Here is a 27,305-nt window from a genome sequence, read left to right on the forward strand (position 1 = left end):
TATGCCTTGCATGAGATCACATATGTTTATATTTCAATAATAAGCAATACAAAAATGCAGATCTTTTACATTGTTTTGAGTATTTGAAGAGAGATGTGGACAAACCAAGATGGATAATTCTGGAGCAGCAGCATTAATTTTGTTTGCATGGTTTGCTTTTTTCCTTTTTGGCTGTTAGTGTGTATTTGCATGTGTTGAATTTTGTTTTGTTTTATTTTGTAAATTGGATATTTATCAATTAAAATATATGGATGAGCACTAAGTGATTCTGTAGTGTGGTATGACTGGTAAATATCTGCAGTGACTTCATTCCCGTTGCAACTGTTGTAGTAGGCAGTGGTTTCTCCATGTAGGCCATTGCAGTGTGAGTATTCTTGCTGCAGCGATGCCCTAGGTGATTTTGGCAGCCTTCCAGTTGCTTCCTTACAGAGTTTTGCAGTTGTCCATACCAAGCGTCTCCTTGCCTGGAGTCATGGAGACTGGATGTCATCTTCCTGTTTTAAATCTTGGTGTGCAGCCAGGTTTGGTTGTTTGTTCTATGTGTTCCAAGACCAAGTATACATAGCAGTCAGGCTTAACATTTTGCTCTGATCATGTCATACCTTTGAGCCATGAAAATATTTTGGACCTTCTCAATCCCTGCTGGGAGGCAAAGATCAAGAAATCCTGAGGTCCAGGCATACAGGTTTCTTCAGAAATGTCTGTTTATAATGGGACAGCTGTGTATTCGTGCCCCCTTAAAACCTTGCTATGTCAAAGCAAAGGATATGAAGATAACTTGCAAGGAAGAAAAAAAAAATAAGATATGGGCTTTCAGCAATACTCTGTCCATGTCAAGACAGCGTTTTGATTTGGGATACCAGCGTAGATTCATCTTGGTCTCGGATTCAGCTAATACATGAGGACTTCTTCACTGATGATCATTGCCATGAAGCTAGAATTCTTCATATAGAGAAGAATGTTTTATCTTTCAAGCTTCCATTTAGCTTTTATGAAGCTTGTTTGCTGTTTAATCATGTTGCATTCTCAAACAGTAGGAACACCTGTAGGGATATGAACTGTTCCAAGTGATCTCTCAGCTTTCTGTTACTTTCTCCCATCCCATCTACACCACATATACTGCCTTAATTTTTTCTGTCTCTGGTGTTGAGGAATTTGTCCGATTCTCCATGAGCTGATTTAGCTCATTAAATCAGCAGAATTCTGCTAGGTTGGTTTTCTGATAAACTGAGCGAGCTGGCCAGACACAGCACAGAGCTGGCTATCTGTGCATGCTTGGAAGTTGTTGGAATCTCTGACTTCCAACATAAGTGTAGTAGAGCTGACTGAATCCATCCACCATGACCCATGCAGCAATCAGTGAGCCACCAGCAATCTCTGTTGCACAGATTTATTTTTAAGTAAGAAAAGAAACTTTTTCAGGATTCGCAGTATTAAAAAGAGATGTTGAAAGGGGTGGGCTAAAGCCCTGGGTTAACTAGCTCTTCCCCCACTCCCTCCTTTTGCATATGACAGGAACAGCACAACAAAAAGTGTGTTGTCTTTGCTTTACAGCATTTGTGCCTGAGGCATCTCTTCCAGCAGTCTCTGACATTTGAAGCTTGGAAGACTTACAAGTGAAGAAGACAGGGAAGAAACTTACCAGAGCTTCCAAGTAATTAGAGGTGTTATGGTGTGGACAAGGTTTCTGCAAGAGTAAAAACAAAGGGTCAGAGAAATAGGACTGACCTTTGTGTGACTAAGAAGAAGGCAAAGAAGGGCTGGCAATAAAGAGGAAGCTTTTGGAAGAGTGTAAATCATCCAAGAGCAGAGCCTTGCTGAAATCTGAAGTACTGGAAGTAAAGAAATGCAAAAGCATCTGGTAGAGATAATGAATCAACAAACATAATTATCTCTTCACTCATTATTATTCTATGCCTTGTCAGGCACCTCCCATAGTGAACGTTGAGGCAGTTATTACAGCAATAAGAATTCACTCGCCCCTGGATATGCTATTCTACAAATTCTGTAAAATGGTTTTTCTATTGGAAACATAATTTTAGCAAAGCTTTCACCTGGCAGAACTATGTTTTTCTTTGTATTGAAAACATGGAAGGTGCAAGTTCTAAGTGAAACATGGGGTTGATGTTGGGCTTGTAAAAGTTCTGGGATTTCTGAGTGACCACCAAGAGGGAAAGGCCAGATGAAGAAATGAGCTTTGTTCTTGCATAGGCTAGAAATTTAGAAGCTGCACAAGATCATAGAGTGTAAGTCAGTAAAGGTAATTAAATATAGAGAAAACCTGTGTGTCTTAGGAAGCCACTTCTTGCAAATGGTTGGAAGCTGAGTAAGTATTTGGAAAGATGTGTTCTGTCAATATCTTCATTCTTGCTCCAGTCTATATTTTTCTGTAGTTGTGTATACAGCTTTGGCCACTTAAAGACAGTGTTCCTACGTAACAGAACTTGAGAATCATATTTAAACAATACAATGTGAAGAAGTAATATATAAATTAAGTATACTTTTTTTTACTAGCAACATTTGTATACTAACTTCTTAAAATATCAGGTGTGTCATTTGTGTCTGAGGCTTAACATTAATAGCGTAAATGTCTTGATGTTTGTTATAATTGTCACTGACAGTGATTAAAGTTGCAACAAGCTTTAATTTAAAGGAAATTATATATTAGGTTGTTCTACCTTGGAATACCAGAATGATACTGTATTAACTCTGTACAAGTATTGCAGATACGTTGCTGTGAAAAGTCTTTAGCTGAAAACAATTACCATTGTGCTGGGTGCTATATATAGAAGACACTTTCAATTATTATGCAGGTTTCCATCAATGTGAACCAGCTAAAGGAGGGCAAATTAAGCAGTGCTGTAGCTTAATTTGCTGTAGCGTTTCCTGCAGTGACTTCCTCACCACCACCCCCACTTTGGTCCATTTTTTTGCATGAGCAACTTTATTTTTGAGGATGTTTGCTGGAAGAAGCAGCCTTTGTCCCAACAGCAGCTTTATGGCATCATGATATTTTTGGAAATATTTTCTAAATGAGAATAACATAGCAGTGCTATAATAAAAATACGTCAGTACTGAGTCTGAGGCAGGTAACATGAAATAGTGATTTGTATACAGTCTGGTGAAAACACAGCTGCTGGAGGGTGGTTTTAAAATTTCTAATTTTATGCTTATGAAATATTAATACTTCCAGAAGAAATAGACTGGGGATTTTAGACTTTGAGCTGAAAATTTTCATCACTACACAGCTTGTATTATCTCTTCTTATTAAGTCAATGAAGTCCAGATGGTGTTAATTCAGAACTTGAAGTACTAAGTGAGAAGTGATTTCAAAGCTGGCAGATATGCACACATGTATATGCAGTGCAGAAGGTTGGTTTACAATGCAATTTGAGGCTAATGGAGTGGGACAAGAAATTGTACTAAGATTTATATGTATATGTATCAATACATTTAAATATTGATCTGGTTTAAAAAAACCCTAACAGTTACATGAAGAACAGCAAAATTTGCTAATGACTTTAATTATTTAGCAGAAAGCACTAAAGATTTATTAATAAAAAATATAGGATGTTATGATAGCAGGTGAAATTTGGTGTTGAAGTGTCATCCTTGATAGATGAATTAAAACCTTACTCCATGGGTAGACAAATGCAAGTGATAAGGCAGCTTTATTGGGCACCACAAATCTCATTGTTCATAGTGTATCATTTTGGGACACTGTTTCCTGCTTTAGGATGTAAAAAAATTAGGATAAATTCATTATTATAACTTTACTGCTTTCACTGGTATGCTGAGACCTTATATTCCTTGTTTCAACATTTCTCAGTTTGATTTTTTTTAGTGTGGGAAGTATAGAATGAGAAGATAATATTTTTGGTAGAAGATAATAAAATTGGAGGTGTAAGTTACTCCTCTATAGATAGGTCTTTTCAGGTGGACTGTCTCTAGAAACTAGATATGGGATAGTTAGACCATCAATTTTGGTTTGTCGTGGCAACTGGTGTTTGTTTCCTAGGATATGTTGATTGTACTTTTGTAAAAGAATATTTTACAACAAAAGAAAGCTATACTTTTTGTATGGTGTTTGTTAATGTCAAAATTTCTTTATAATTTGCAGATTGCTTTTACCAAAACTTTTGTTCAGCATTATGCTTTTATTATGAAAACACTGAAGAAAAGCCATGAATCAGACACAATGTCTAATAGAATTGTGCATATCAGTGTTCAGTTGTTCAGCAATGAAGAACTAGCACGCCAAGTAACAGAAGAATGTCAGCTGCTGGATATTATGGTCACTGTGCTGTTATATATGATGGAAAGTTGCCTTATTAAAAGTGAATTGCAAGGTAGGTTCATTTGTTTGTTTGTTTGCTTGTGTCTGTGGATAATAAATTGATTATAGAGGAAACTTAATGTCTTTATTTAGTAGTCAATCCACCCTCCAACCTCTTCCCAAAAATGCACAGGCTCTAGCAATATAAAGTAGAGGCTGAGTCTCAAAATTTCCTAGAAATGTAAAGATAGTTACCAAGAGTGATACTGATTTTCTGTCCTTTGGTTTGTCGGGTTTTCTTTTGTAGGAGTGTTATATACTTTAGAATACAGAGTATTATCTTGCAGGTGCTTCATTTGTTGGGTAAAGCACATAAACACCATTTGTGAAGCTCATTTGAATGAGAAATTATATATGCAAATTGAGACCTTTAATTTAAAAAATATTTTCAAAGTATTTCACAAGCTATTTGAAGTATTTAAAATTGTTTTAATTTTTCTCACTTGTGATTGCCTTAATAAAACTTGGTATAATTAGAAGAGAATGATTTAATACTTTGTAAATATAATCATTTGATCAAGTTTTGGTTTGACAGAGTGGCAGTTTGAATTTGAACTAGCGTACAGTGTGTAACTTTTCTAGTAAAAACAGCTGTCCTGTTTCTACCCTCCTTGTTTTACCTGTCCTTACCTGAAAATGGTGGCACAAAGAATCTTGCCGACTTCTGTTTTTCAGGCTTTCATGTACCTAACAGACTGCAGAGTTCTCAGCCCTTTTTATCCTGCTTTGAATTTGAAAATACTCTCTAGATTAGCAGCAGCAGCAATCAGCCTAATAAGTACCATTAACTTCTGCATGCAGTTGTAATTTTTCTTGTCTGAAGTATCCTTTGTCTCTGAGTCCACTCTATGTATAGCCTAATACAGAATGACTGTACTGGAATGGGAAATCCTCAGTCATATTGCTATAAAGAGTGCCCTCAATCAGCTGCACTTCAACATGAGAAATTTTCCTGTTGCCCTGCATAGATTGCTTTACAGTATTCGAAGAAAAATGTTGGATCTTTCTCTTTAACAGTTTTTATATCAAGTGGCTTTTGCTAAACTAATGCCGTATTGGTGGAATGTAATTTAAAACTATTTTTAAGCACCTTCTGAATTTTACTTGTTGGTCAGAATGGGGTGTTGCTAGCACAGTGGTAAACTGCTGTAGTGGATCAGAATTTGCAGCCAAACAAAAAGGCTGTGACTGTGATTGGACATTATCTGAAGAAACTTCCTGGTAATTAATTAAGCTGGAGCTGATAAGTTAAATGATGTCAGATGTATTTGTGATAGGTGCTCCAGGGGTAAGTCTTTTCTCACAGATCCATCCCAAGACTTGAAGGTACCTGTTTCCTTTCCCCAGCACCAGTGATTTGTCTTAGCTAAGACTCCATTATGGAATCTGTCTGGTGCTTTTCAGTGTTCTCACAAAATTTCAGCCTCACTGCTTTTATATGAGGGCTTGGGTGTACTGTAAATTGACAGAAAAGCTTTAGTGAAATACTTTTGGTTTTTTTCCCTTTCATGTTCTTGTGAGCCTTCTTTTGCAGTTCTGTGGGCTTGTATCTTGTGTTTAGTTCCAGGTATCTCTTATGATGCTGGAAGTAGAGAGGAGTCCATTAGAAGTCTCTGCTGGTGAGATAAATTGAGAAGAATTCTGTTTGTGCAGCTAGTGCAAACAAGTAGGTTGTTTAGTATCCAAATGAGTCAAAGTTTACAAATCCAGCCAATGGATAAATGGAGAAAATATGTTGGAGAGGAGCAAGGAGAAAGTGGAGCAAGAAGTATATCTGCTAAGGCATGTTTAGTTTGTACTGCTTGCAGATCTAACTCTTCTTTGGACAACTGGCACCTGTTAAAAGTATACAGTTCATTAAGTGTATTTGTGGATGCCAAGTGACAAACTGTGTTCCTGAAACAGAGTTGACCTAGGAGCTGTGTTGATACCAGCTTTGAAAGTGTTACTAGTTCAGCTTTCCTCTCACACTTGGTGTGAAAGGATGAAGAGGTGAAATATGGGTGCAGATGATAAAACTGGCTCCCTAGGAAGATTTGTGTCCCTGTGCTTTTAGAGACTTTTATCCTTTCTATCAGCACTTTCCTCCTACTGAACTTTTAACAGGAGAAGAATTTATACCCCAAGGAAAAAGCTTTGGTAATGGTTCATCCTTTAAAAAAACCAGCTCTTTTCCTGTGACTGACCTTACATGAACCCTGGCTTGTAGAGCACTCTGAGTAAGAGGCAATGCCCCTGCCAATTTGAAGTAACCCTGGATTTGTCTAATCTCTACTAGGGCAGAGAATCAGCAACATGTAACTTGTCTCTTTGCAAAGTCCTTCAGTGGGTTCAGGCACAGCCAACTGAGATGTTATCCTGTTTGGGCTGTGTGAGCACATGGGAAACAGGCAGCTGAGCAACAAGACCCAGTTTCCTTTCTTTGCAGATGTCCCAGATAACAAGAGAGAGATAAAAAGTATTTGATCAACTGTGGCAGAGAAGTTTGAGAAGCTGCACAGGGTGCTTCTGGCTTCCTGTTCTTTCCAGTGCTTCAGTGTAATAGATAGGAGTCAGTTTCAAGAAATGGAGCTCTATTACATTATGGTAACAATAAGGTATCTGCTCATAGTTGTGTGCAACTCAGCGTATTTTTCAGGATGAAATCTGATTCGTTTTTCTGACCGTACTGTGGTTTTGGGAAGTAAAACTTGTCAAGATTAAAATATTGTATGACTTAAAGTTAGAAAACCTGTTCACATAGCAGGAAAGAGTAATTTTTTTTCCTGGTACCAATAAACCAACAAAATAAACAACCTCAGAGCAAAAAGAAAAAAGTATTTTCTTCAGTAGTTACAACAAAGGGAAGGAAAAAAGCTTACATAAAAAGGGAACCACTCCAGATACAGATGTGCCTCATCAGCCGGAGACTGGAGTCTCTTAATAAGTGTCCTTTTAGCTGTGGCTGTGCCGTACTGCTTATGACCCTTTCACTGTCTGAAGGGTAACTACGAAGGTCCTTCAGTGCACTTGAACTGGACAAGAGCCATCCCCAAAGCTGATCATCAGATGCAAGATTTTCTTTCTTCTGTTTGCTTGAAATAGAATAGCAGCTGACAGATGGGTACTGGAAGTTATTTCCCTTGGATTGTGAATCTGGGACCAATCTTGTTTCCCTTCTGGTCTTTCCAGGGGTCCCTCTTAGGAAAATCTAATAAAGAGGTTTATTTGACAGATGATAAGGATGTACTTCTGTGATTCAGGGAGGAGACTTCTATACACCCCGCCCTCACCTCCCAGCCCCTGATTTCTTCTCCACTTCTTCTGGAAACCTTCTTCTGCCCTAACCTGAGGAAGGCTGCCTAACCCCTCTCTCTGTCCTAGTTTCGGAGTGGAAATGCTTTTATCTGCTGTCCTTCCCAGCCTTAACATGCCAGTGTAGGTTTTGATCACTGGATTCCTGTTTGCATGCTGTGAGGTAGCTTGCGCACTGGAAGTGTGTCAAGTTCAAAATAGATCTCACATGTTCGTAATAGGAATTGTGTTGTTTAGTCTTTTTATACTTCTTGAGCATATTCAAAAAAGGCATAGCTGTGATGGTTTTACTAATGCACTGCTTTTCAAAGGTTGCGATATTGTTCAAAGTATGTGTGTTTCCTACTAGAGTGGGATCTGTGTTTATGAGTCCATGGTGCAGAAACCGCCTCAGGTACCACGAAATAACCATTCTTCTTTTCTGCAGTTTTTTATGTGTGATTGCAACATTACAGTATTGGTATTTTTGCATTATCTTGTAACTTTATTTAAAAATTACAAGAAGAAGGAAAAAAAGTTGGTTTTTTTTTTTTCTTTTTTAAATCTAGATGAAGAAAATAGTTTACATGTTGTGGTGAATTGTGGGGAAGCACTACTGAAGAATAATACTTACTGGCCCCTGGTTAGTGATTTTATAAACATACTTTCACACCAGAGTGTGGCAAAGAAATTTTTGGAAGATCATGGTCTTTTGGTTACATGGATGAATTTTGTATCGTTCTTTCAAGGTATGTGATTTTTATGATCGGTACTAATACAAGGATGTTAAGGCAGCTTACTGTTCACAGTAGCAAAATCCTTACACTACTGTATGAAAATATTTAATTCATTAGTATTCTCATAAGTCTGTATTCCTGGAAGGAGACAGTATAATCTAGAAAACATAGATTTGAAAATGATCTAATGGAGCTTTGTCTTGTGTGGACTAGTTAAAGAGCAATTGCATCACACTTGGCCGAGATCCATGGTGCCAGAACTCTCAGGTTGTACTTAAAGTACAAATCATAACGTGTGCTAGAAATGTTTCACTGGTGAAGTTATAAATTTAAATATTAGCTAAATTACTCTGATAAGTCTGGATCTTTTTCTAAGTGTTGCTGTAAGAAACTTTTTTATTATTTAAAAAAATATTTAAAAATGGTGAACTTTTCAATCCTCATAAATGTTCTGCCTAGTAAGAGGACCAGATATTTTCCATCCAAATGTTCTCATTGACTAAGAGAGGTTCAAAGTAAAAAGGCTTCTATCTGTGTTAATGTCACTTGAACAGCAAGGACTGCAGTTACTAGGCAATCTAGAGCTAATGTTCTTCTCTGGTCTGTTTCTGTTCAAACTCCGAGGGTTGTTCTCGTATTTTATCTACTATTCTGCTGCTACATAAGATAGATTGTTACAGTTTGTGTTTTCTAATAGATGCTTGAATCCATAACACTAAAAATACTGCATTCCACTTAGTCTTAGTTAAATATTTGATTGTATAACTCTGCTTAAATCTTTGAAGGTATGAATTTAAATAAACGAGAATTAAATGAACATGTGGAGTTTGAATCGCAGACATATTATGCTGCCTTTGCTGCTGAGCTGGAAGCCTGTGCCCAGCCAATGTGGGGTCTTCTCTCACACTGCAAAGTTAGGGTAAGACTAACATTTCTCTGACATTATTCTTAGTTTTATTCATGACTTATTGTAGAGCTCTCAAATCTGAAAGGTCTGTCTGTGTTGTGTTTGAAAAGACTTGGGTTTTGAGGCCATTGTTTACCAAATACACAAAACTGTGATCAACTTGGATTCTGTGTATAGTGAGTATAGAATTCACGCCTGTACCTAATTATTGTCTCCAAAACTGGGACTACAAGTTCGGGATGTGTACAGTCATTCCATATGACTGCATATATGGAATAACTTCTAATCTGATGAAGAACTTGATGTTCTGCCTTTGTTCACTGGGAGAGGAGATGCAGAAGTTGTCCCTAAAGTTGATTGTGTCTGCAAATAGACACTTCATTATGATGGGAGATGGAGTAATTTATAGTTTTGTGTTGTTTTACTAACAACCCTGAGGTGAAAGCCTCTTAGGTTCTGACATCTCATGGTCTCCTAACTAGAGCATATTACAATGTGCTAGACTGTAAATTAAATTACGTTATAATAAAAATGGAATCCATCAGTTTATGGGAATACTTAATATGTGAAAAAACGTTTTATTGTGTGTTTGTGGTTATTTTTTATGAAATAAATACTTACATTAGAATTTAGCTTATTAAGATACATACTAGCATCCACGAGACAGTAATACCTGAATTGAACTGTGCGCTGAAAATGTGTGTGAGATACCATGCAATTTTAAAACAGTTTAAACCAGGCCTTTGCAAAAGCCTTTCCATGATGTTAGTTATACTGATAATTTAGACTCACAAATTGATATATTCATAATATATCTTTTGAAAACTGAATTACAACTTCTGGCTTTTTGAAGCATTCCTTGCTTTTTAGTTTAGGGGTGGGAGGGTCTGCCTTTTGTTTAAGGCCTTTATGGTTCCTTGCTGCATGTCAGTCATGTCTTCACCCCCATGTTTTAGCTCTTTGGTCGTTCTCAATAAATCTGAAAGAGTTTTACAAATTTCAGAGCTTAATTGTTGTATTTGTTTAGTGAAACCTGATGGGTGGGAAGAGATTCCAGCTCGCGTCCTACAGGAGAGGGAAAGCCAGTGGAGCCTCCCCACCATAGAGGGTGGAGCAGCAGGATGGGAGCACGGCTGTTGTAGTGCCTGATGAGAAAAGGTGTCTGACTGAGCCAGTCGGCACTTGCACGGCTTCTGGCTGGCCAAAGCATTGCTGGCTTTTGCATGAGAAGTGTCATACATATCCTAAGAGTCTGAGGCAGGTCTGGAGTCTGTGTTCAGGGGAAGGGAAGATAAAAGGATAAGTAATAAAGGGAGGACATTGAGCTGCTGGAGCGTGTCCAGAGGAGAGCCACCAAGCTGGTGAGGGGTCTAGAGAACAAGTCATATGAGGAGAGGCTGAGGGAACTGGGCAAGTTTAGTTTGGAGAAGAGGAGGCTGAGGGGGGACCTCATTGCCCATTACAACTACCTGAAAGGAGGTTGTAGAGAGGTGGCTGTTGGCCTCTTCTCCCAAGGGAATAATGACAGGACCAGAGGAAATGGTCTGAAGTTGCAGCAGGGGAGGTTTAGATTAGGTATTAGGAAGAATTACTTTACTGAGAGAGTGGTCAGGCACTGGAACAGCCTGCCCAGGGAGGTGGTGGAGTCGCCATCCCTGGAGGTATTTAAGAAACGTGTAGACATGGCACTTCAGGGCATGCTCTAGTGCCTGAGATTGTTGGTTTGTGTCTGTTTGTGGGTGGGGTGGGGTTGTGGGTGTTTGTTTTGGTTTGGTTTTGGTGTTTGGTGTTCTGGGATTTTTTGGGTGGGTTTTTTTTGTTTGTTTGTTTCTGTGGTTTGTGGGGTTTTTTTTGTTTGTTTGGTTGGTTTTTGTTTGTTTGTTTGTTTTTTGTTTTTGTTTTTTGTTGATGATCTCACTTGATGATCTCAAAGGTCCCATCCAACCAAAAATATTCTGTGATTCTGTCCTTAAGAAATGAGGCTTTGTAAGCTCTGCTGATCGGAGAGCAATTTGATTTAGCTCCCCTCCTGCCTTCCCTTTTTGCACATCACTGCTTCTCTCCTGGAGGGCAATGTACAGATCTAGTCTTGAAATGCATGATTTAATATGAAATATATTTTAGTTTTAGGGCATTGTTACAGAGTTATATCATACAATCATAAGAAGATTTGCTTATTGTTAAAATCTCTGCACTATTGTATTATCATTGCTAACACAACGCACTTGAAATGCAAACTATAAGGACCTTTCAGTAGATAAAACTTAACAGAACATTAGCCATTCCTTTTGAGTGCATGGAAGGACTTTTTTTATGCTTACATCTCTAAATTTTTGTTAAAAATAAATGGATAAATTAAACAACAGTAGGCACTAGGACCAGCTCACTGTTCTGAAGGTGCCTTAGTTTTCACCATTGAAATGGTAATCTTTTAAAGTAACAATTAAACCATCCTAATACTTTCTGTTTTCCATATGATGAGGGCATAAATTATGCACTGTAAATATACTCTTGAAATAATCGTATTTATTTGTAGTAGGAAAGCAGTGACACTTCAAAAAATGTTTTGGCTCGTGTAGTACACTGGTTTCTCTTACTGCAGGAAACACAGGAATACACACGAAATGTTGTCAGATACTGCCTTGAAGCGCTTCAGGACTGGTTTGATGCTATCAATTTTGTAGATGAGGTAAGTTTCCTTAATGAATTCAAAGTGCTGTGAAAATCTGGTTAAACTTCAAAGGTGATACACTTACCTCCTGCTTTTAAATTAAATTATAATTCTAGGTACTGATGGAAAAAGCATTGCCTTGCTGAAATTAAAGTTAGTAGTTAATAGTTCCAATGTTATGTCCTAGGATCCTTTAATTGTAGAGTCTTAATGATTTAGATTTGCTGGTGGAAACTTAAGCTGTGTGAGTCTTAAAAGCCATGCCATTGATGTATTACTGTTCTGCTGAATGAAGAGACAAGTCCCCCTCTGATATGGTAGTGAGGAGCAGCTTTGCTAACTTAGCAAGCAATACTCTCAATCAGTTCCGAGTGTCATTAGCTTAGTAAGAAATTAGCTACAGCAGGCTGAATAAGGAAAATTTCTGAATCATCAGAAAGTGCAAGGGGATGAAGTAATACTGGGTTAGTGGAAAATAAGTCCATCAAATGAAGACATGTAAGATACTGTTCTTGTTGGTTGTGACAAAGACATTTGTAGGCTTGTTTTTTTAATATATGATATTAAAATATCTTTATTTTATTTTCAGCCAGCTCCTAATCAAGTTACTTTTCATTTGCCACTGCACCGTTACTTTGCCATGTTTTTAAGTAAGGTAAGCACGTGTTTTAGTCGCACAAAAGATGGAAATTCCCTGTTGAGTGTGATTGTTCAGTACAGTGTGTGCTTGCTTTTGTTCCTAGGCGGTCAAATGCCAAGAGCTAGATCTGGATACCATCTTGCCAGATCAGGAGATGCTGATGAAATTAATGATTCACCCACTTCAGATTCAGGTATGGGCAGACTTCTGACTTTGATGCAGATGTAGATATACAACAAAAAAGATGCTGTCTGATTTTTTTTAACCCTAGTCATTTAAATATATTTAGAAGTATTTAACAAGGGGGACTATGTCTTAATTGTGGAATATAAAAATAAGCAATATGTGACATTAATAACTGGAGTATACTGAGTAGTTAGGATAAACTTTTTTTCTTTCTATTTCCAAAATTAAATATGTGGCATTAGTTATTGTAATCTGAGAAGCATGATGATATTCACTATAGCACTTTCAAAAAAGGGTAGGAGGAACTTACCCTTTGAAAACACGGAATTGCATGTTCATGAAATAGTTACCAATGGAGCGCAAGCTGAAAAGAAACCTGAATCTGAAACTTTGGTATTTTAAATAGAGAATGAATTCAAGAACAGGCACACCCTGCAACATTTTTTTTTATTTACAAATTTTTATTTATTTGTATGTAAGTGATAGTGAGCAGTATTTGCAATCACTGCTTTCATACCTAACTTCTTTTAAACCATGGTGCCTTCATCTTTGGAGTACTTTTTAAGATTTTAATAAATAAATACGTAAATAACTCACTTCATTGGCTTTGATAGCTTTCATTGTCAGAAATATGCACTCATATGAAAGTATGCCATCTCTTTCATAAGCTTGCAGTGGTTCCTTTTCATCCCTCACTTCCCAGAAGTAAATCGGTATAAAAAAATTATGCTTTTATAGAGAAGTGTAGTGTGTATGTATATATATGTGTGATAATATATTGATGATCTGGGAATATTGAACTGAATAGCTGAATATCCCTGTAATGTTTGTAAATTTTTATTTTACTTTATTTTCCCTGAACAGGCAAGTCTTTCTGAAATTCACAGCAACATGTGGGTTAGAAATGGCCTACAAATTAAAGGACAGGCCATGACTTATGTGCAGTCTCATTTCTGCAATTCAATGATTGATCCTGACATTTATCTACTGCAAGTAAGTTACATTTTCTTAGAAGCCAAGCCAACGCTTGTTTACAAACTACTGAATAAAATGAATTTATTCTCTTTCCACAGGTCTGTGCCTCCAGGCTGGACCCAGATTACTTTATTTCATCCGTTTTTGAAAGGTAGGGTTAAAAGATGAATGCTTTTGTTGAGTGTTGTGCTAGCTGTTGACTGATTTTTGCCATGTGAGAGAAAAGGTGCATATCTGATACACATCTTCAGTGGTACAGTTCTGCCTAGCCAAAATTAATACTTACCTGAAGAGCTCCACCGAAAGAGGTATCTCAAGGTATATGCTTTATTTTACACAGAGTTGGCTTTTGATTTACAGTGCAGCAGTGAAGCTTCAGACATTTGTTTTCTGAGCATCTTTAGTTTTTTTAAAGTTTTGCACATCTTCATATGCAAGCTTTCAGGATATGCTAGCCTGAAAAAGTAGATAAATAGAGCTGCAATATTAAGAGGTGCAGAAGGGAAGTCTACTTTTCTGGACAGAATAAAATCAGGGTTTGAAAACAGATTAATTTGCATTAGCTTTTTTATGTTCATAAATGCAAGGTGTTTTCATGTGGAGTAAATATCACTATAGCACGTTCCATAAGTAGTTAAAATCCAAAATTTAATTTAATCCAAATTTAAAAATAAGAGGGTTTTCATGTACGTTTGCATATCATTGCATTATATGCACTGAATTGTGTATTCATTTCAGGTTGTGGTGAATGATATCCTGAGTTTATCAGTACATTTCACATTGGTGCTTTAATGTTGGAGAATTATGTTTCTGACTTTACTCTTTGCTATGTAGATTTAAGGTGGTAGATCTGTTAACGATGGCGTCACAGCATCAAAATACAGTTCTTGATTCAGAACATGAAAGGTCCATGTTGGAAGGAGCCTTAACGTTTTTGGTCCTTCTGTTAAGTCTTCGTTTACATTTAGGTAAGAATCACTACTTTAGGAATACTTGTATGTAAATAACATGTCTGTTCATTTGTACTCAACATTAAATAGCTACCATAAAGCTGATTAGCCATATAGTAACTTAAAGTGTTTTAACACCTGGTTTCATTTTGCCAGTTACCGAATTTTAATTCCTTACAAATTAGAAGTAGACAAAATACACAGAAATGGAGAAAACGAGCTTTCATGGAAGTGGCTGATTTGTGTATGTGATCCCATGGAGATTCTGTGTCTTTTTCAGAAAGGCGGCGGTTCCAGTTTGTACCTGTCTTTTCTGCCTGTTGTTGTGTCTCCATAGCATTTGTGCCCCCTTACTCCCCTTTTTTGGCGCTTTTATAGCGCTGTATCATTACTTAATGTTTGTATCATGTTTAACTTATATTTAATGGCAAATGTATGCTGAATGTGTGTTTTAAAATCATGATATTTTAATGGCTTTTTAAATTTTACTGTTCTAGGAATGACAGATGATGAGATCCTCAGAGCAGAGATGGTAGCTCAACTCTGTATGAATGACAGGACACACAGTTCATTATTGGATCTCATATCCTTGGAGTATATTAACTAATGTGCATGAATGAGAATGAAAGGTACCTGAATAGTAGTGGGGTTTTGGAGCTTGAACAACGTGTTTTCAGCTTACATAACTGTAACAAATTATGTAAAGGTGTGTTTGCATAGACTTATCATAGTCTATGCAAATCATAGGTTAAAAGCATTTGCTCCAGCTTTGGTCTTTCTTACAAAACATGCAATACTTTGTAACAGTTTTAAATCAGTTTGGATACAAAATGCTTAACTGCCTTTTTTTTTTTTTTAACACTACAAAAGTCTTAGGTGTGAGGTGAAAAGCCTGTTTTCCAGTGACATTGTAGAACATTCAGCCAAGCGTCACCTTTACCTGGATTTGAGCCTTTGATTATTGCTAATTTTATGTCAGTATAGAAAGAAGCCACTCTGTGCTGTATTGGCTTTTGTTAGCAATAGCTGAAAACGCAATTAATAGCAATTCTGAGAGCTGCTTTGAAATTAGAGTGAAATGCATGTGTTATGGGGGGAAGTGTTTTATTTGAAGAATAGCAAATTCTAGGAAGTCTTTCTGTGCAGTGATATGGTTCATGTCCCCATGAACAGTTGAATAAATACACAGGTTTTACTGCTATCAGTGTATTAAACTGTGTAAATAGATTAAATAAATAGGTGGTGTCCTAAAAGACCTTGCAATCCAGTGATAGGCATTGAGCAAAAATATTAGGAATTTATAAAGACAGGAAAGAAGGTGATTGAGAGTTACAAATATGTAATAAGAATTATTAATTGTTATGATAAGATCTAGTAACTGAATCACTTAAGTTTGTAAAGTAAGCAACTCACTTCAAGCGATTCACTTAAGTGAATCACTTAAACAATTCACTTATTTTATACAGTTATACAAGCAATCACTTGCCACTAAGCGGAAATTTCCTTATTTGCAATTGCTACTTGGGATTTGGGGTGCTGTCAGTAGGTCAATTAAGTATTCATACCAAAAAAGAGAAATAGCCAATCTATGATGAAGAATTACTTACTGTGTTTATGGATCCCAAGCTATTTACTTGCTTTTTCTGCATTTAGCTGTAAATGCAAGATAAGCTATGAAGAGAGCCAAAGTGTTAGTAAATAAAAGCAAGTAGAAAAACCTTATATATGCTAACAGATAGTAGGTTTTATTTCTCATTGAATACTTACCTCTTGAGCCAAGTATGTAGCAATTGGCTTGCTTTAAAAAGGTTAATGTCCTAGCTAGGAGGCTTTGATTCACTTCTGTAATAGTTATTGTTCCATAGCAGCTGGAGCATACAGACCTCTTGTGGTAAACACAGGGCACTGCCGAAACGGACCCTCTGAAATGAGTGACTGAAAATGTCAAGAGGGAAGTAAAATGCTGTGTCGTGCAACTAAATTAACTTTGCTTTCCTTAACACAAACATTACATTCCAGAAAACCCCAATCCTAAAAGTGGTATTATTCCAGGAAGCTTAAGCTTTGAATCAGTCTTGTCAGCAGTTGCTGATTTTAAAGCTCCTGTTTTTGAACCTGGAGGTTCCATGCAACAAGGAATGTATACACCTAAAGGTACGGTAATCGGTGTCCTCTTATAACATACTCAGCAGTAAGATGCTTAACCAGAGGGTTTGTTTCTTAAAAAAAAAAAAACACAAAAAACAACAACCACAAAACCCAATAAAAAACAATCCACCAAACAATGATAAAAACCCACAAAAAACCCAAACCCGCCACCACCAAAACCCCACAAAACTTGTTTGACTTTTTAATTATTGTCTATTGCTTATATTTAAGAGCATTGCTAAAGACTGTTAATAGTTGTTAATGAATTCATTTTGATCTAGAGTGAAAATGAGCTTCTTGTATTAATCAGGTGTCCTTAGGAAGCAAGGGAAGAATGCAGAACTGAAAAATAATGTTATTTGTATTTCACTGATCTGGATATGTAATAATTTTTGTGATTTTTAAAAAATATGATGTATGTTCAGTGGAGTTTAGAACTGTTTGCACTAGTGAGGTGTCAGTTGCAAAGATACTTTCTTGAATCTTCTCCACATTTTGATTATTAAAGATATCATGATACATAATTCTTTCTTTTGTATTGCTTAACTGTCTTAGTAGCCTGTAACATTTTTCCCAGTCATTAGTGAGGATCTAGAACAAAGTTCAAACAAGACTAATTATAGAATGTTGTTCTAGAATTTTACAGTACATACAGTGCAAAAAATGACGAGTTTCTTCCCCTGATGAGCTTGTCATCTAAATTGGACTCAACATAGTGTTGATACATCAAAGGAGAGCAAGAATTTAAGAACTCAGTGTTCCATTACTGTTTCCTGTCACTGAGCAGATAAGCCTGTAGGAATCTGAAATGCTCCATGTGCTCTGGTTGTGGTGGCAAAGCTGGAGAGGGATTAACTCCTTCCTCCCCTGGGTACCTCCCTTGAGAACTGGCACTCTTGGGGTCTGACAGTTTTGAAACCATTTGGTTTGTAGGCTGTGTTCTTTTGTGGATTGTTGTTGTTAATGTAGGAACTGATACTGTACTAACTTGTTTGCCAGGTTTTGTACCCGGAGATTGATGAGTCAGTGAAGCTCTTACTTTTATACAAATTAACAACCAGTGAAGTAATTTTGTGAAACCAAAATTTTGGGAATTGATTCGTTCTGGTTCTTTGATGTGTAATTAGGCAGCTTAACACCTATGTATTTAAAACTACTTTGTTTTAATGTTCTGTAAACTGCATTTCCTTATGTCATGTCTGGTTCCTGGAGCTTGTGACATGCTGGTCTTTTTCATAACACAGTGCAAAGGAGAAAAAAAAAAAAAGATGGATTATGGTATTTTTAATTATAAGACTACATTTAGGGGATCTCATGATAAAATGTAGTGTTTTGGGGATTTTTGGTGTGGTGTTTGTTTTTTTTTTTAAAATAGTTTACCTCTGGAATTTTTGTTTGTCTTAAAGGTTGTTTGTCTTAAAGTTTTTTTAAGTACCTATAGCAATGAATACTCAAGTAATTTGTAACACTATGAAGAATCCCTTTTTCTTAAAGCAATAATAAACTGAAAGAGCTTCTGCATGAATAAAAGTCAGCATGGTTTTCTTATGCACTATAGTCTTTTAAACATTTATAATCTTTATAAGACTATATAGGTTCTCAAAATGGATGATGGTATTCCAGTTGCTTTTAAGAATTGTAGTTTGTGGCCTGTCACAGTTTAAGCAAATCCTGTTTTGATCCATTCCTCCTAAGCTCTCATTTTCCTAAATTTAGGGGAAAAAAATCTACTTTATGATCACAGAAGCCCCAGATTTTGCTTCCATTAGCCATAGGTTTTAAAAAACCAACAAATCAACTTCCAAAGAAGGATGTAGTTCTTTCTGTTCTCTGTGGATTTGTGTGCTGAAGATGAGCTGTGTGTGCATCTCTAGTATTCCCCATGTAGCTCCCTCACTTAGTCCTTTTTCATCATTGTGCATTAGCAGCCCAGACAAGGTTGGTCTGTTTCAGACTGCAGTAGTAAACTCTGTCCAGAAAAAACCCGAATTTTTTGCAAGCTAAGTTTGGTCATTTTTCATATGAAAAATGAAAATTCATATTTCATATGAATTCATATGAAAATTCATATTTCAGTTGAAACTGCAAAGTGTTCTTTCTTAGCAGCGTATGAGGGTAGCTGTAGAACTGGTAATGTTAGCAAGGGTTAATAGGAGTATAGACCACTTATCTTCCCACTTGGGGGAAATTAATCTCAAAAACGTGATAAAGCTGCCTAGTTTTGCCTGTGAAAACTTGAGAGTATTGTAAGCCCTTGCATTGTGTTACGCCTGCTGGTGGAGCTAAAATTCTGTTTCCACTGGTTTTCTTCTTCCTTTGATGAGATCATTGAACCTTGCCTTTGTACTGCTGTGTTACAGAGCTAAACACTTACAAACAATGAAAAAAATTAACATCTTCAGTTGGCTTTATGTTGGAAACTTAGTTTTGTTTTTTGATAACTTGTAAATAAGAAAAAAAAAAAGTAGTGGTTAAGTGGGGTATCTTCCTTTATAGCCTGTTTAGAATTTTCTGTGATTGCTCTGAAAAGCTACTCTGGGTGTTATTTTAAAGCTACCAAATCAAATGGAGATAACTAAGATTTTAGTGCCAAAATAATGCATAGATGTTAGTTACTAAACAAAGACATATAAAGGATTGGTCACAAATGTTATATGATAAGAAACTTGGCCATTTTCAAGACTGAATGAAAACTTGTGCTTATGAAATATCATCCCTTCCTCTTACACGTAAGACAAACTCTTTTGTTACACGTACTCAGAAATTAAAATGAGCAAAATAAGATGCGTACAGAAAAGGTGGTTTTGGGGTTGCCTCTGCATTTTTACAATTGCATTAATAAATTTACTTAGATTTTAAAATTAACTTGGAATTTTTTTTTTTAAACGTTTCCTCGGCATGTGTTACAACTGCTATTAGAAATATGTGATTTTTCTTCTTATCATTTATCCCACATTGTAAATTGTTACATAACAAAAGAAAGCTAGAAGACACTAAAATAAAGCTTATAAGTCAAAAAGATCTATTGTCTTGATACATTGTTAATTTCTTGGTTTGGAACTAAGAAAAAAATTTTTGGTGAAATTTTGCTATCTTGATAAGTAGTAGTAATTATTAGTATAGTGAGTATTAGTAAGAATTAGTAAAAATTACTGTATTGGCTGCAAAAAAAATTATTATATAATAGAAAATGATATAATTAAAGCTAGTTAAGAGGACGATCTAGAATAAGTTGTAAGTTCTGTAAAGAGAATTTGAACATGTGACTTCTTTTAAACAACAGCTGAAGTTTGGGATAAGGAATTTGACCCTGTCATGGTAATACTTCGAACAGTTTACCGTAGAGATGTGCAGTCTGCAATGGACAGATATACAGCATTGTAAGTTGGATTATTTTTAGAAATGTAACATCATATTGTTGCTCATTGTATGATAATTTTTTTGTTTTCACTGTCTGGTAATGCTAATTGTGTTATCAGTGTTTTCAGGCTCCAGATTTGTCCTTGAGCAAATAGTTTATAAATTTACAGGACTATCAGGGTTTTGGTTAGCTTAGTCTGTTACTGTTCCATAAATGTTTAAAAGTACATCTGAAGTGCCACAGACAAACTATTGAATGTCATCATAGCTTTTGGTTAAGTATTTTATCTAATGTTTAATAATCAGTTACAAAATACTTAGAGAGCAGCCTTATCTATTTTTATTTAATTTACATTTAGGTACATGAAGCACAGTATTACAGTGTTCTGTGTTTTGAAATTATATTGAAGACAATGTGGTTTTTTCCTATGTATTCACCCATGACAGAAACCATGGGTGAATTAAATTCTGATTTAAATACAGGAGAAAACACTTGTGGCACTTGGGCCATCATAAACATATACTGTAAGGGGATTTGAGCAAGGTAATAGTCTGTTAAATAATTGCATTGTCTACTGCACTGGATTCCAGCTTGTTAGTAGAAATATGGGTCCGTGTTGAACCTAATACTTAATTTTTAAGTTCTTAGATACGATAGCACTGGTACTGTCAACTATAGCTAATTATGTCTAGTGTTTCTTGGTGTTGCCTGTAATCCATTCCTACAGATGTGAGACTTCTGTGGTGGATGGCTGACTAATGTGGATTTGCATGAAGTGAAAAGCTTTCCATCTCTTCTGTGTGCCTCTTAGAATGAAAATGGAAGTCTTAAATCCATAGCTTAAATTCATAGCAGTAATTAAGAATTAATTTAACTTTATAAATAAAGGTCATTTAAATCAGTGCTAATCCACAGAAAAATAGGACTAGATTCGGTTTGTGTGTACATTCCAATTTTTTTGAATGCTGTTTAAGTAAATTAAATGGCTTAGAAATACTCATGAATTCTGAAGCCAGTCTAAACAAAAAGAATGCAAGATAGTTACCTGTAACAGTGGCAGTTGTCTACATTATTGCAGTGTTTAACATAAGTCTCATTTGTTTCAACAGTTTAAAGCAAAGTGGTAAATTCCCTGGGAACCCGTGGCCTCCTTACAAGAAGAGAACGCCACTACATCCAAGTTACAAAGGTCTCATAAAGCTTTTACACTGTAAAACCCTGCACATCGTGCTGTTCACACTTCTTTACAAGGTACAGCCATAATTCTTATTGTCCAGTATTTTTCTTCTACTTTTTTAGAACAGGAGTTCTTATATAAGAATTATGATTTTTTAAATAGGTTATTTACAGTAGTCAGGTTCAAAATTTATATAATGTTTTTATTTTTGTTTTATTTTCTAAGTCTAGTATGATGATGTTTCTCTACCATTTTCATTATTTCATGAATGATTATTTCATATATACATACACTAAGTCAGGTACCCAAGTGGATGAGCACTCCTACTGTACTTTGAGGAACACCATCTTAACCATCAGAGTTGCCATTTCAGTTGTTTTTTGGTGATGGTTTCGGGGAGCACGGTAGTTCTAACATTACTAACATCACTCCCCAGATGTGTTATGGCTTCCCAGATAATGTTACATCGCTTGTTTTTCAGGACTAATTGATGCCTTTAAATTGTGTTTGGTTTTGTCTTTGATCGTTGGCTGCCCTCTTTAAGAGAAGTGCATGCCTTTTGAAGAGTACATTCGTCAGAAAATGGAACTTTGAATCTGTCTTTGTACTTGCGTGCAAAGTGCTTTCAAAGCAATGCTGCAGAGGCAGATGAGGGACTATAAGAAGTGGTTTGATTGAGTAGCGCTTTCCTGGACAGACTCTCCTTTTGTGCTCTTTTAAATGCTCCCAGCTCCCCTAAAGCTCTTGGTTTGTTTCACTGTTAAAATTCTGTTGAATAGAAAATATCTTTTGTTAACTATAGTAATAACTGTGTGGTATTCACAAAGAGCCATGCTTATTCCCACGGAGTTGTTTCAGCTGATTTCTTTCTGTAGTGAAGTATCATGTAAGTTGTTGGTGTATCATTAAGCTGAAAGAAGACAAGACTTTACTGGAATTCATTCAATAGATTTCACCTTTCTGACAGAAAAGAACTTTTTCTCAAAAGCTTCGTATTGCTTACAAATTAATAACTTCAGTAAACTGTAGGTTTTGCTGTATAATTACTGCAATCTCAAAAATCTACTTCAAAAATATAAAATACAAAAAATTGACTATTTGACTACAGATTCTTCCTTCTCCGTAACATGTCTCATTCTGTTATGGGTAAGACTGAATTTCATGTGCAGAGACTATTGAATGAAGCTATACCTTTTGGAAGCTCCGTAGTACAACATCTAATGATTGGTCAAGGTTTTCCATTGTAGACATCTAGCTCCTTATCTTGCCAAAATTTAACCAATGGCTGACATTTTTCATACTGAAAGCCTGTTCTGGCATGAGTTTCCACGGCTGAAGCGAGGACAGAATACGTCCCATTTTCCTATGTTTTAAACATTCTTTTATCAAGATTCTGGATCTGAATTAAGCTAAACTGTAGGCGTTGCAAAGTTACACTGTGTGAGTGTTCAGTGGCTGGCTATTTATTTGGTTAACTGCCCCAGACCAGGCATGCCACACCAGAGCTATCTAGAACTTCGCCTGGAGCAGCAGTACCTTGTTGCCCAGGGACTTCCATAATTTTGGCCAGAGAAGCCGCTGTGTGCAGCATGTTTAACCCTGCTAAGCCTCAGCCGGCTGCAGCACCGGGGCTGCCTGACTCCTGCAGGGTGAAGAACGAGGCTGAGATGCGGTTGTACGTAGCGGAGACTGGGGAAGGAGCGTACCTTGAGAAAATACTAGACAGGAGACTTACAGGAAGGCTGAGGAAAAGGAGAGCTTGGGATTGTGTAGAAGATGAAATCGTATTTTAACATGGAACAAAAATGGAGAATGTAGGGAAGGAATGCATCATCTTTTACTGCCTTGCTCATATATTTTTTGTTTGGCCATTAAGAAGCTTCAAGGACTTAAATCTTGAGAATCTTACAATTTATGAGTTGCTGTTTTAGCTGGAATGTCAAATAAATTTCTACCAGATTTATGGATAGTAGAAATTACATAGTGATTTATTCCATGGGTTGCCTTAAATGATGTTTTGTCTGTTCGTGAAATTTTGCCAATTTATAACAGCTTTTATATCTCTTGACTTCTGGGACTGGCTACGGAAGAACAGTAAACTACAGTTGAAGATTTGACTTTTCAGAAGTGTTAGCTAAGATGACTTTTGATTCTGACTGGCACAACTGCACGTATTTTTCATATTAACGTAATACTGAGTGTCTTTTTTAATTAAATAGTCTCTATAATCTCAGATTTGATTGCGTTTGATTAAATTAGCTGCTCAAACGTAATTTAGAAAAGCTATTGTAAAAATAATACTTGTTTTAAAAACTTCATGTCTCTGAGGTTTCTAATGGATGTATCTACTTCAGAAATTTGGCCGCTTAAAAACCAAGTTGTATTTAAAACTTTACTAGGCTACACTCTAAAAATATTAATTTCTATAGTAGCCTGTCTACAATTAAATTCTAAACATCTTTTCTCATCTACTTTTTGGTAACTTGTAGATTCTTGCCATTTTCTTTCATTTAAATGAGAACATTCTCAAGAGGAAAGTTGTCCTGGTTTTTAATTTCAGCAGCACTGGTCCTTCTTCTCAGTGCACTGAAAGCTGTGTTAGAAGAAAAACATGGGCATTTATTAATTTAAAAATAAGGTTATTTATTATTTGTAATTAAAAAAGATTATGTGAAGATGGTTGTGAACTAAATTCGTGTTAACCCTTCTGGCATTCCCGGTTATCCAGGCATCGCTTATAGGTCTAGGACCTCATGAGACCTTACAGGGACTGATGATGTGAAAAAGGCTGCGTGCAGATCTTTGCTTGTAGCTGGTGGCAGTGGTGTCTGTGCAGCTTTATCTGGTGCTTTGGTTTTAAAGTAAACGGCAGCTTGAACTAGAAACAATTTTAAGGTACAAGTTTGTTTGACTGGAAAGAAACATAAAATCAAATTTTTCTTTTGTGGTGATGCTCAAAGGTTAGTTGTTTCTAAACATCAAAATAGTTTTTAATCATATTAAAAAATTTAAAATTTAAATAAAAACTGAAGAGTCCAAAGTGTATTATGCAGAACTGGTTTTGTACATTTAGATATATTGAAGTCTTAATAGACTTGACTGGAATAATGATTTCCTGTCTTTTAAATACACCACTTCTGTTGATCCATCACATCCAAAATTACATGTCTTATTTTGTAGTAGTGTTCCATTACTGTTATTGGAGTCTATATTAATGTTATTACTCTTACTATTCTCCTACTTGGAACTTTTTTTTTTAATCCAATAGCATAATCAATAATCAGGTATTTTGTTGGAGCATTCAGTCATAACAAGAGTGAAGTTCAAAATATCTTGCTAGTGTTTCAGAGTAGGAAACTACTAAATTATTAATTACAGGAACTATTTAATTCCTAAAATGTAATTGGAATAGACAATTCGCTGCTCTTGAAAATAATTTTTCCTAATTGTATTTTTATGCATATCATAGGACTTTGAAAGTGTTAATGTGCCACAAAAATAAAACTATTTTACATGCTAAAATTCATGCTTAGTGTCTACCAAAAATACACTAGGGTAGCAAGTCTTGTTATGGTGCTCTGCCTGTCTAGTGTTCTTTTGTGGTGGTTTGGTTTTTTTTAGTTTTTTTTATTTTTTTAAACTGATGCTTGCATCTCATGACACATCTCTTGCAAGCACAGTGATTAATTAAGAAAAAAAAAAAAAAAAACCGGGCAAAAATCACATACGCATCTCAAGACCTTCTGCCTTTCCTAGTGTGGCGAACCTGGAAGGTCATGCTCAGAGATAAAATTTGTAGGTGGTATCTTGAGCTTCTTGATATGAGACTACTGGCTACTTTCTTTACCTTCCAGTTTAGGTTAGACATATCTATCGGGATTTTGGCAGTTTTTAGTTTTTGTAATAGGGATTGTGAGAGTATCAAAGGTAAAATGTTCTAAGGTGTCTTTTTTTTCTGCCTAGATATTAATGGATCATCAGAATTTATCAGAACATGTGCTTTGCATGGTTTTGTATTTGATTGAGCTGGGGTTGGAAAATTCTCCAGAACAAGAATCAGATGAAGAGGTAAGAATAAATACAATATTTTTCATTAAAATACAAAAGTACTGTCTAATGATTCAATATTTTTTAAAAATAGATGTTTATTAAAATGATAATTACCATAGGAATGAGGAAAGAAAGAGGAATATGGTATCTTGCTATTTTTTTCAACAGTTTCTGTATATATAACCTGACAAGGCAGTGATTAGATCTTTACTAGTCTGTAAATTAGTACTTGAAATTGGGTGCAAAAAAATTTTTAAATTATTGAGTCTAAAAGTCACTTAAATTCCTAGATTTTCAACTGAAACCTTTATCACTGAGCATTTTATTGCTAAAGCATTCTATCTTCTAAAGGATGTAAATTACCCAAAAATATTGGTTATGCTTTTGATGAGAATTTGAATACAAAAAGAGCCATTATTTTTGTGATTCCAGATTCCCTTATATAATTTTTCATAATTTTCATAATGCCTTTCATAATTTTTCCTACTGTTCAGCATTGCTTATATGACTAAGGGTCTGCCCTTTTTTTCTTTTTTTTCAGAGATTTACTTCTGTATAGTTTGGATTTTTTGTATTAATCTTAGATTGTACAGCTTCGGATTACTCTAAATAGTTCCTTTTACTTCTGCTAGATAGTATATATTTGATTATTTTGAAATCAAATGTATGGATTTATGTACTTATCAGACGTGTTATCCTCATGGTAGGCATCAGTTGTATCATAATTTGAAGAGGTATATCGGCTTTAGTGAGCTGCATACTGTTCAACACGTTGTTCCTGTCTCATGGAGAGACCACGGCCTCTGTAATACGGTTATAGGAGCAACACGAATTACTGTAACATATAAAACCAAGTATACTAATTTTTTGTTATTATTTTAGGAATCTGCAGGTGGACAGGAGCGTTGCCATGATAGTTGGTTTCCAGGAAGTAACTTGGTTTCTAACATGCGTCACTTCATTAACTATGTCCGAGTAAGAGTACCAGAAACTGCTCCAGAGGTGAAGAGGGAACCACCTGCAAGTACGAGTTCTGATGGTTTAGCTTCATCACAAGTAAGTATATACAAATACCGATCCTTTTCCTAGATTAGTTTAAGTTATTGCCTGGTTTGGCTTTTTTTGTTAGGAATATTTTTTTTACTATTTTTATGAATTTCTTAGGATACTTTTTTTTCCTCCAGTAATCTTAGGAAAGATAACAGAAATAAAAGTTATTTCAAATGATATCTCCTTCCAAATGATGTATTTAATGGCTTTTTTTTGTCCTCAATCTACCAGAGTTCAAGGCGGAAGAGCCTCCAGAGAGAGGTAGATCTGTGTGCAGTTTGTTCTCCTAAGCAATTAACTAGCAACATGGCTTTAATTATGCTCACCTTAACATTCAGTGAAATCCTCTAATTTTCCTGAATTTTCTTTTAATTCGTATTGCTTTTTTCATATTCTTGACTGCAATCTTTAGTAGACTTTTAAGTGAAGAAATGCCTTGCATTTTTAATACATATTTTGAAATAAAAGCTTTCTATCAAATACAAAATGTCATTGATAGCTTACTGCTTGAGCTTTGTGTTTAGGCCTGTTTTGTCTTGCCAAGGTATTACTAACATTTAATAATGTAGAGTAGTCCTAGCTTTCTTGAATCTAGGTAAGTTTAACCTTACATTGAAAATGTATTTGAAATTATTAATGGCAAGTTTATTTGCGTTTTTTTTGTGAAAACAGAATGAATATGTAAATGGTTGGATTCTGAAAGATTTATAGCAGGTAGATAATATAATCTCTGCATCAGGATTGTTTTTGTATACAGCACTTCAGATTATTGTATGCCAGATGTAGTAAAATACAGTGGATATTTCTTTTGCATGTTAATGTTAGAAAAATAGATCAAAATTTA

At 35.7% G+C, this 27,305-nt stretch overlaps 1 protein-coding gene across 1 annotated transcript in view; it reads left to right on the forward strand.

Annotated features, from left to right (window-relative positions):
- Window positions 1–27,305, forward strand: part of UBR3 (ubiquitin protein ligase E3 component n-recognin 3) — a 115,036-nt gene that overhangs the window by 26,615 nt on the left and 61,116 nt on the right. The window contains exons 8-23 of the mRNA XM_074145046.1: window positions 4,121–4,349; window positions 8,179–8,358; window positions 9,132–9,265; window positions 11,856–11,942; window positions 12,514–12,579; window positions 12,668–12,757; window positions 13,615–13,743; window positions 13,824–13,876; window positions 14,560–14,693; window positions 15,173–15,258; window positions 16,688–16,829; window positions 20,107–20,203; window positions 21,294–21,435; window positions 25,325–25,429; window positions 26,294–26,467; window positions 26,693–26,722. Of these exons, the coding sequence (XP_074001147.1) occupies window positions 4,121–4,349; window positions 8,179–8,358; window positions 9,132–9,265; window positions 11,856–11,942; window positions 12,514–12,579; window positions 12,668–12,757; window positions 13,615–13,743; window positions 13,824–13,876; window positions 14,560–14,693; window positions 15,173–15,258; window positions 16,688–16,829; window positions 20,107–20,203; window positions 21,294–21,435; window positions 25,325–25,429; window positions 26,294–26,467; window positions 26,693–26,722 (1,878 nt within the window). The remainder of the gene's footprint in view (window positions 1–4,120; window positions 4,350–8,178; window positions 8,359–9,131; window positions 9,266–11,855; window positions 11,943–12,513; window positions 12,580–12,667; window positions 12,758–13,614; window positions 13,744–13,823; window positions 13,877–14,559; window positions 14,694–15,172; window positions 15,259–16,687; window positions 16,830–20,106; window positions 20,204–21,293; window positions 21,436–25,324; window positions 25,430–26,293; window positions 26,468–26,692; window positions 26,723–27,305) is intronic.

Source organism: Numenius arquata, chromosome 3 (assembly GCF_964106895.1).
Source record: "Numenius arquata chromosome 3, bNumArq3.hap1.1, whole genome shotgun sequence".
Classification (NCBI taxonomy): domain Eukaryota; kingdom Metazoa; phylum Chordata; class Aves; order Charadriiformes; family Scolopacidae; genus Numenius; species Numenius arquata.